General features: G+C 34.8%; 1 protein-coding gene across 1 annotated transcript in view; it reads left to right on the top strand.

Moving 5' to 3' along the window:
- Positions 1-8323, top strand: part of LOC132114866 (scavenger receptor cysteine-rich type 1 protein M160-like) — a 9456-nt gene extending 1133 nt beyond the window's left edge. Inside the window, exons 3-17 of the mRNA XM_059523233.1 lie at positions 1-172; positions 354-545; positions 1062-1349; positions 1625-1963; positions 2515-2715; positions 2882-3172; positions 4269-4577; positions 4690-4989; positions 5368-5631; positions 5924-6208; positions 6380-6499; positions 6701-6781; positions 7103-7177; positions 7538-7690; positions 7773-8323. The exon at positions 1-172 is cut by the window's left edge and continues 20 nt beyond it. Coding sequence (XP_059379216.1) covers positions 1-172; positions 354-545; positions 1062-1349; positions 1625-1963; positions 2515-2715; positions 2882-3172; positions 4269-4577; positions 4690-4989; positions 5368-5631; positions 5924-6208; positions 6380-6499; positions 6701-6781; positions 7103-7177; positions 7538-7690; positions 7773-7993 — 3291 coding nt within the window. The 3' untranslated portion in view covers positions 7994-8323. The remainder of the gene's footprint in view (positions 173-353; positions 546-1061; positions 1350-1624; positions 1964-2514; positions 2716-2881; positions 3173-4268; positions 4578-4689; positions 4990-5367; positions 5632-5923; positions 6209-6379; positions 6500-6700; positions 6782-7102; positions 7178-7537; positions 7691-7772) is intronic.
- The last annotated feature ends 327 nt before the right edge of the window (positions 8324-8650 follow it).

The following is an 8650-nucleotide window of genomic DNA, read 5'->3' as shown; positions in this document are numbered from 1 at the left end:
ATATGTAAGGAGACTGGTTGTGGTGATCATTTTTACATCCCTAAGCCTGGAATGTTCAAAGGACAAGAGAGCAAACGAAATGTAATGCTTAAATGTTTTGGTAATGAGAGCTACTCTTGGCAATGTATGGAGTGGTCAGACTGCAAGGAGCGAGCCAGTGTGATCTGCACCAGTAAGTGTACACTATTATTAAACAGCTCTATGAAGTACTCCGCTCTGATTGGTCAGTTATATACCAGTCCATAAATGTGTTTGTGGTGTAAATGTAATGGTAATGAAAGCCCCCCCAAGTCATACAATACTTCTGTAAATGGTAAAATTCACATTTACACAGAAATGCTTGTATTGCACAGAGCACAAGAGATTACGTCTACTAGATGGCAGCAATTTTTGCTCTGGGTTGGTGGAAGAGAACAGTGTTGGAAAAAACGCATGGGTTCTTCAGCAGACAAATGAGAGGCCTGAAGTCATCTGTCCACAACTGAACTGTGGTTCCACTGGAAATTTCACAAAGAATAATGGAACTAACAGACTGACGTGCTCAGGTGATGCTGAGTTTCTTGCTTTGAATAATATAACATTGATTATTATGAATAGTAATCATTATTTATAGATTCCATATATTAACAAATCTGTTATTATTATCATGTATTTATTATATTTATATACTGTACATATATTGTGTTATAGACCATAATAGACTATTTAACAGATATTATTAAAGAATATGTTATGTTTTCATAAATATCGCATCAAAGTTTTTACATAGATAATAATGACAAACACTCAACTTTATTTTTAAATTATGATTATAAATTGTATTTATTTATTGTTTTCGAAAAAGGGACAAAAAAGACATCATCATTCTGATTAATGTTTAACCCACTCACTCACCGCGCGTCTCCTGACGCTCTCCCCCGCTGCAGGGTTCACTAAACCACGCCCCCCCTTGCCACTCACATATTTATTCTTATCTTACAAAAGTTGTATTAATAATTAAGTCCTTTATTTATTTGTTTGTTTAGTAGGATATGTAACAATTACATTTTCTGTGTTCACAGACACCGTTAAACTCCGCAACTTCACCAAAAAGTGTTTTGGTGACGTTTCCATTGTTCTGAATGGCACTAACTATGGAGTGTGCTACAATGATCTGGCTCTGTCCCTTAAAATGGGGGCGGTGGTCTGTCGAGAGCTTGGCTGTGGCAAGGTGCTTCACGTGCAAGAGGACTCTGTGTTCAATGATTTGGTGATTAATGCTGAGTGCCATGGCGATGAGAAGTCACTGTGGCATTGTCTAGTAAATCGTGAGACAAAACGATGCAAGGGAACCAAAGTTATATGTTCAGGTAACAAAGACGGCTTTGCAACTTCTTATAATTAACTCAGAACAACCAGGAATATAACCATCACTCATAACTGATACAATCTATGTCATAAAATATGATGTTTTATATATATATATATATATATATATATATATATATATATATATATATATATATATATATATATATATATATATATATATATATATATATATATATATATATTATATATGTATATATATATGTATATGTGTGTGTGTGTGTGTGTGTGTGTGTGTGTGTACTGTATTTGACAGACAGCTTGGATGTACGTCTGAGCGATGGTCTGGGTCGCTGTTCTGGACGCGTAGAGGTGCAATGGGAGGGCTCATGGTGGTCCATTGGCTCTAGCTTACCCACTAGCTCTGTCTGGCCCGCTGTGAATTCAGACGTGGTGTGTCAACATCTCAATTGTGGTACATCTAATAAAACAACTACAGAACTTTTCATCCAAGGAAATCAGCAGCAACTGGAAACATTTAAAACGTGTGAACGCTCTTCAGCAAAGCTCCATGACTGTTTTGTTGGAACTTCCCCTGAGCCTCCTTTCACGCTATCAAGCAGAAAAAAGAAAAACATAAATATCATTTGCACAAGTAAGATCTAATAATATAATATAATATAATATAATATAATATAATATAATATAATATAATATAATATAATATAATATAATATAATATAATATTAGAAAATATATTACACAAAAAAATCTGCAAAAAACTAAACTAAACATTTTATGTCATATGATCATATGATTTCTGTAGGATCATGTGATACTGAAGACTGGAGTAATAGCTGCTTTGCATCACAGGAAAAAATACAGTTGTTTTAAATTGCTTTAAAACATATTTCATATTTTACTGTTTTACAGTATTTATTTATTTATTTTTTATTTCTGGAAATGAGGTGAGCATAAGAAACTTCATTCTAAAATATCTCAACTATTCCAATTACCGGTAATGTAATATAATACCAAGATTGTTTTATTGTAACATTAAACTTTTTTTTTATTTTCATAATTTTAAACATGCTCTGCAAGATCCCAGTAGTTTTTAGTTGTGTTTATTGAGTAAATACGTCTAAGGGTGTCACTCTGATTCCTCTGCACAGTCAGTAACCACAAGTCCTTTATATATCTTCTCAGAGGAAGAACTTATGTCCTTTGAAGGTGAAGTTTCCTGCCAGGGAAGAGTACGCATCGAGTCATTTGATGGTGGGACCCGCTGGCTGCTAATGGGGGAAAACAACACAAAAGCCAGCAACATATGCGATACAATGCAGTGTGGATCTCTGAAATCATTTGTTCCGGCACAAAACAACACACATGCCAATGTCACATGTTCAGGTACAGGACCACACCACACCACACCACAATTACTCATTGTTTTTAATGTATCTAAGGTATCTAACTGTAATTTCCTGCAAACTTGTTGTTATCTTCTGCAAGACATAATATAGCTTTGACAGTGCTGTGTGTAAAATGCATGTATTTTTTTTTATTCCTCTTGTAGGATCAGTGAGTGTGGCGCTTTCAGAAAAATGCTGGGGAACGGTTGAGCTCTGCAGAGATGGCAAGTGTGGAGCGATTTGCTCTTGGAAAACAAGAGAGGACTCAAATATGATCTGTGGGAACCTGGGCTGTGGAGAACCAATTCAATTCACATTTCAACATCAGATAAATAATCAGTCTGTGAGGTATCATAGTGTGTACTGCTCAGAATCTGTGCAAAATATGAGCATGTGCAACTTTCTTCCCAAAAAAGACTCTACCTGCAGCATCCCAGCCCAAGTGATATGCAAAGGTAATGTACAGAGTTGCTTTCTTCACAGACAGAAGTTTATGTTAACTCATGCTATATTTATCTGAATTTTGGCCTTCTCACACATGAAACTTTTAAGGCTTAAAATGTGTGTTTTGTTTTTTTTGCATGTTTTACAAATGCTTTAGCCTGGGTTTGTAATTCATCCTGTGGACTATACTTGTGAACCCTGGGTTAATATTGCATGTTTAAAGGTGTGTGAAAATTGGAATGCTTGAAAATCTCACCACATAAATCTAATTTGTCTCTTAAAATGTACCACAAAAACCATAAAACAAAAAAAATTCCTCCTGTTTGTTTTAAATAGACAATATGGACCGACATTTTGCTGTGTGGCAAATGCTATTTAGTTCATAATTGATGGACAAAAGATAACCTTACACTTTTTCTACAGGATAACTAATAAGAAATGTTGACAAACCCAGGTATAAAATTGGCTTTAAAGGAATAGTTAACCGTAAAATGGTGATAAAAATAAAATAGAAATAAAAATACATTTTAGATTTGAACTTTTAAAAAAATAAAATTTACTCGCTCTGATGCCACTTATGATGAAGATGAGTTTGTTTTTTTCATGGGAACAATTTTGGAGAAATTTAACATTACATCACTTGCTCACCATCGGATCCTCTGCAGTGAATGGGTGCCGTCAGAATGAGAGTCCAAGAAACTGATAAAAACATCACAATAATCAACAAGTAATCCTAATTTCCAGTCCATTAATTAACATCTTGTGACTCGAAAAGCTGCATGTTTTTAAAGAAAACAAATCCTTAATTTAAGATGTTTTTCCTTCAAACCATTGCTACTGTCCTCTGTCCAATAATATTGCTTTCTCCAGTGAAAAAGTTGTCTTGTCTGAATCAGGAGAGAAATATGCAAAGCAAAAACTGTAAAAAAAAAAAAAAAAACACACACAATTTGAATGTGAAAGGACTACATGAAGAAACAAACTCATCGACCCATTAGATGACCAGAGGATGATTAATTTCTCAGCAAATTAAAATTTTGGGTGAACCAATCCTTTAAGCACAATGGAAACTGCCATTTAATACTTATTTATTTGCACTCTTTATAGACAGCGTCAAAGCTAGACTGGAGGATCCGAGAGACAAATGCGCTGGAACAGTGTCACTGTTTTACGCTGGGCAGTGGACACCTGTCTGCCAAGACAGTAATCAGGAAAAACTTAAAACTGCAATCTGCAGGCAACTGAATTGTGGGGACACTCTGCAGGAAAATCCTAATTTTAAATTGCTTGACGAGTCCCAAATCAAAGGACTATCAGGAATTACATGTCAGGATAGTGCCGACTCTGTTTCCAAATGTGACCTCAGTAAGGTTTCATTTGAAGAAAAATGTCCTGTAATGTATCTGAAATGCACAGGTATTTATCATTTTTGATACTTCTTACTGAAAAAAGTGCAGATATTTGTTTCTAGGTCAAGGGTATAGTTTCCGACCTTTGACCTTGGCCATTTCTGCCATTCATATGACAGATTGGGAACGATTGCTCCTCTATAAGAAGGAAGGTGAATGCAGTGGTCCAGTATATGGTTTTAAAAAGGAAAACACACATCTCGTCAGAGAAGAGGGTTGGGGCAGAGAGGAAGGACAAAAGCTGTGCGAGTATCTGCAGTGTGGAAACTACACATCACACTCTACACGCGAACCACAAGATCAAATGGTGGACTGGTGGATAAAGACCTATACTTGCTCAGGGAAGGAGAACATGTTGGAGTGCAAGAGCCGCGATGAGCCCGTCCAGCGTCAGCAGCAGTTAAGCATCCAATGTGACCGTAAGAGTGTTTTCTTAGAATCAATAGTACATAGGCTAAAAATTATTTAATTGTCAAATTTATTTTTATTTATTTTTAAATTATTTTATTTTTATTTTTATATATATACATATGTGTGTGTGTGTGTGTGTGTGTGCGTGTATGAACATGTAATTTCCCAGAATCCTCCAATTTACCCCAAAGTGTTTAAAACAGAACAGAGCAGTTTACTCATTCCAATTCAAGATGCTGCGGGCCAAATAACTCAAACAAATGGGAATTGGTTCTTAAATTCTTTTGATTTTACCAATCCAGCAATATAAAAAAATATTACACAAAGGATAACACTTGACTTACAGAATAATAAATATTTGATTGTCTGTTTTCACTCCTTTCCAGGTATACCTCCAGCCATTACGCTCTCAAAAAATTGCACAGGCGATGTGCTCATAAATAAGAAGCATGTTAGTGCATTTCAGTGGAATGAGCAGATGTCCAACGATTTATGTACCCACCTCCGCTGTGGTAAAGCCATCAACTGGAGCGTTGAAAAAAAAAGGCAAAAATGCTGGCATTTCAGCTGCACAGGATCGGAGACATCGTTGTGGCAGTGTGGCTCTAAGGAGGGCAACTGTGAGAACTACCTCTCTGTGGCATGTGAAAGTGAGTCATACACATAACACCGGGCTGTATTAGGACTTTTACCGTGGGTGAATATTGAATTGATGCTGAAATATAGATCAGTTCCTCAATTTAAACACCCCATGCAATTAAAATAGGAGTTTTGGGGCTGTTAGTCGATTTCTGTTTGCTCATCTACACTGGTGGTCAGACGTTTGGATTTATTACGATTTTTTTCATGTCTATATGCTAGTATAGTACTTCACGTTTTGCAGATATATGCAAGTTTTTAAACATTAAAAATATTATTTTATTTTTTACGTTTGTATTGCAGATGCTATTGAATTCAGATCCACTGAGAAGTGTGGCGGTAAGCTTGGGATCAAGTATGAAGAGCAATGGGAATATGTCTGTGGAAATCTGACTGATGCTGATGCTAAGAAGGTTTGTGATATGCTCCAGTGCAACACTAATCAAGAACTGCTGAATGAACAGGATATAGACAAGGAAACAAAGGTGAACATTAGTTGTCCAAAAAGCTACCAGAACATTTTTCAGTGTGTGAACCGTCTCAAAAAACCTGGATGCAGTTCTGAATATGCTGACATCAAATGTGAAGGTAAAAAACATAGAAACCATACACTTTAATATAGGAAAATCATTTTTATTGTTTTGAGATTTGTTTAGCCACTGCTTGCTTTCTTACATAATGTTAAATAGATGTGGGTTTGCTTAATTAAAAGTTAATAATCAAATAATAATAAGTCAAACTGTAACATTAAAATTGCAGGTTATATTCCAAAACCAGAAAATTCTTTATGGAAACTGATATTGGGTCTATTAGGAGGCATGCTGGGGTTGCTGATTTTGGTTTTGATGATCACAAATCGGAAACGCCTACTTTTAGCTTGTGAGTATTACTTGCACTATTCAGAAAGACATCACTCGTTTTTTTTTTTACATGATAGAGTTACATAGAGATATTTGAAGGGCCTTCATCTTTTTAACCTGTTGAGGGCAGTGTTTCCAACTCCTCGTCTCACTACAGATCAAACATTAGCAAATAAAAGCGATAGAAAGCATACTTTTCTACCGGTTTCTCTTTTTGCAGTAAGTCATTACAGAAATAAGAATGGCAAAGACATCAACACTGATATGAATGAAATGGATAAGGTGGATACAGAGAACAAAGGTACAGATATGCAGTATCATTTTATAATTATTACTTTTAACATTGTGAATATTGAGACACAAGCTAATGCTTTCATTAATTGCAAATTATGAATGTATATATATATATATATATATATATATATATATATATATATATATATATATAGTTACACATATAGTTTATTCATTTTTGTGCATCTATATGGGTGCATCTATATGTATATCCTATATGGGAAGATGCACAAAAATCAATAAACTATATGTGTAAATAATGTTTTAAAATGATTAATATATTCGTTATAAAATATTTATTTAAACAAAGATATTAATTATTTTTCAGATTTGTCTGAACAAAATGCATTGTTTTTAGATAATGATGAGTATGAGGATGTGGATTCTCTCATGGACAAGTCAGGTGAGATATTCCAATATTAGTCTTGTTATAGCACGTCAATTTTAATTGTCAGTTTTATTCATTTCAACAAATAATGTGTCAATCAATCAATCAATCAATCAATCAATCAATATTTTACTTAGTCGGTTCATTTTATTTATTTATTAGTTTATTGCCTACCTGTCTGCTTACACATCATTTGTCCATCCAGAAGTTCTTTAATATATAAATAACTATACTATACTATACTACTGACTAAATACAAAGGGAACATTCAGACTCTAAAAGAAAGAAAAAATAATATATAATGTATAAATGAATGAATATATACAAATGTATATTTATTCTTATGTGTAAGAATAAATGTGGTTTCTCCAACAGGAGAGGAGGATGAGGATGACAGAAAGAGAGATTCTTCTGGTACAGAATATGATGACATTGAGGGACAAGCCAATAGAATCTCTCCTTCTCAAACCCACCATGACAACGATCTCAACCTCCCTCTCCTTCCCAAGAGACCCGAGAATATTCTTGGTACACCACTCAAATTCACACCACACTGTGTGTATGCACCCTTATGGAAAAGGTGCTGACCTTTTCCTTTGTATTTCATCAGATCAGGACACCTATGAAGTGGAGAAAGAGAAAGAGGAGGACTACGATGATGTCATACCTATCGAGGCTGCAGCCAATGAAAATGCAGGGACGACAGGGACACAAGCACATGTCGATGTAGATGTGGATGAAGGTGCAGATTCAGATTCAGAAGCAGGTCCAGGTGCCGAGGCTGTACTGGTGACCACAGAGGTAGAAGTTCACGCTCAACGAGAGCAATGAAGCAGCCACGTGACCAAATTGTTCTTTTATTTCAATGTTAATAAAAGATACAATTATTTTTCAAATAAGTAGAACATTTAGAAGATTAGACGGATAATAAATGCTGATGCTAACTCTCAAAATTTATCTCAAGATGTATAATATAAAAGAACGGACATACAGGCAAAACTGATTTGGAATAACAAAATATTTAATTGATTATCTTTACAGCAGAGTATGATCAAAAGAGCCAGTCAAATTTTATGTAATTATTTAGGTTTTAATATGTAGTTGTTTTGAAATTGTCTTGATCTGTTTACATTTTTTTCTGTTTTGCTTCATTTGTTTTTAATCTGGGCTATCCTGTTCGTTTGATTTGATAATATCTTTCAAAATTCTACAAGATCAATGCTTTTAAATTATTCAAGACCGGAAGTTGTTACTGTCACCCAGAAACTAAAATTAGCTGAAAATGTCCGATTTATTGAAAAGTACAGATTTGGAGAAATTTTGCATTACATCATTTGCTCAAAAGTGGATCTTCTGCAAGTGAGATTCATTGGTGAGCAAGTGATGTAGTGCTAAACTTCTCAAGATCTGTTCCCATGAAGAAACTATTCCTATATAACCCCAGTGTAAGAACAGTGGGATATCCATTTAGTTTCCATCCATTTTCTG

The sequence above is a fragment of the Carassius carassius genome, chromosome 34, assembly GCF_963082965.1.
Source record: "Carassius carassius chromosome 34, fCarCar2.1, whole genome shotgun sequence".
NCBI lineage: Eukaryota > Metazoa > Chordata > Actinopteri > Cypriniformes > Cyprinidae > Carassius > Carassius carassius.
This window is presented reverse-complemented; position numbering and strand designations above follow the sequence as displayed.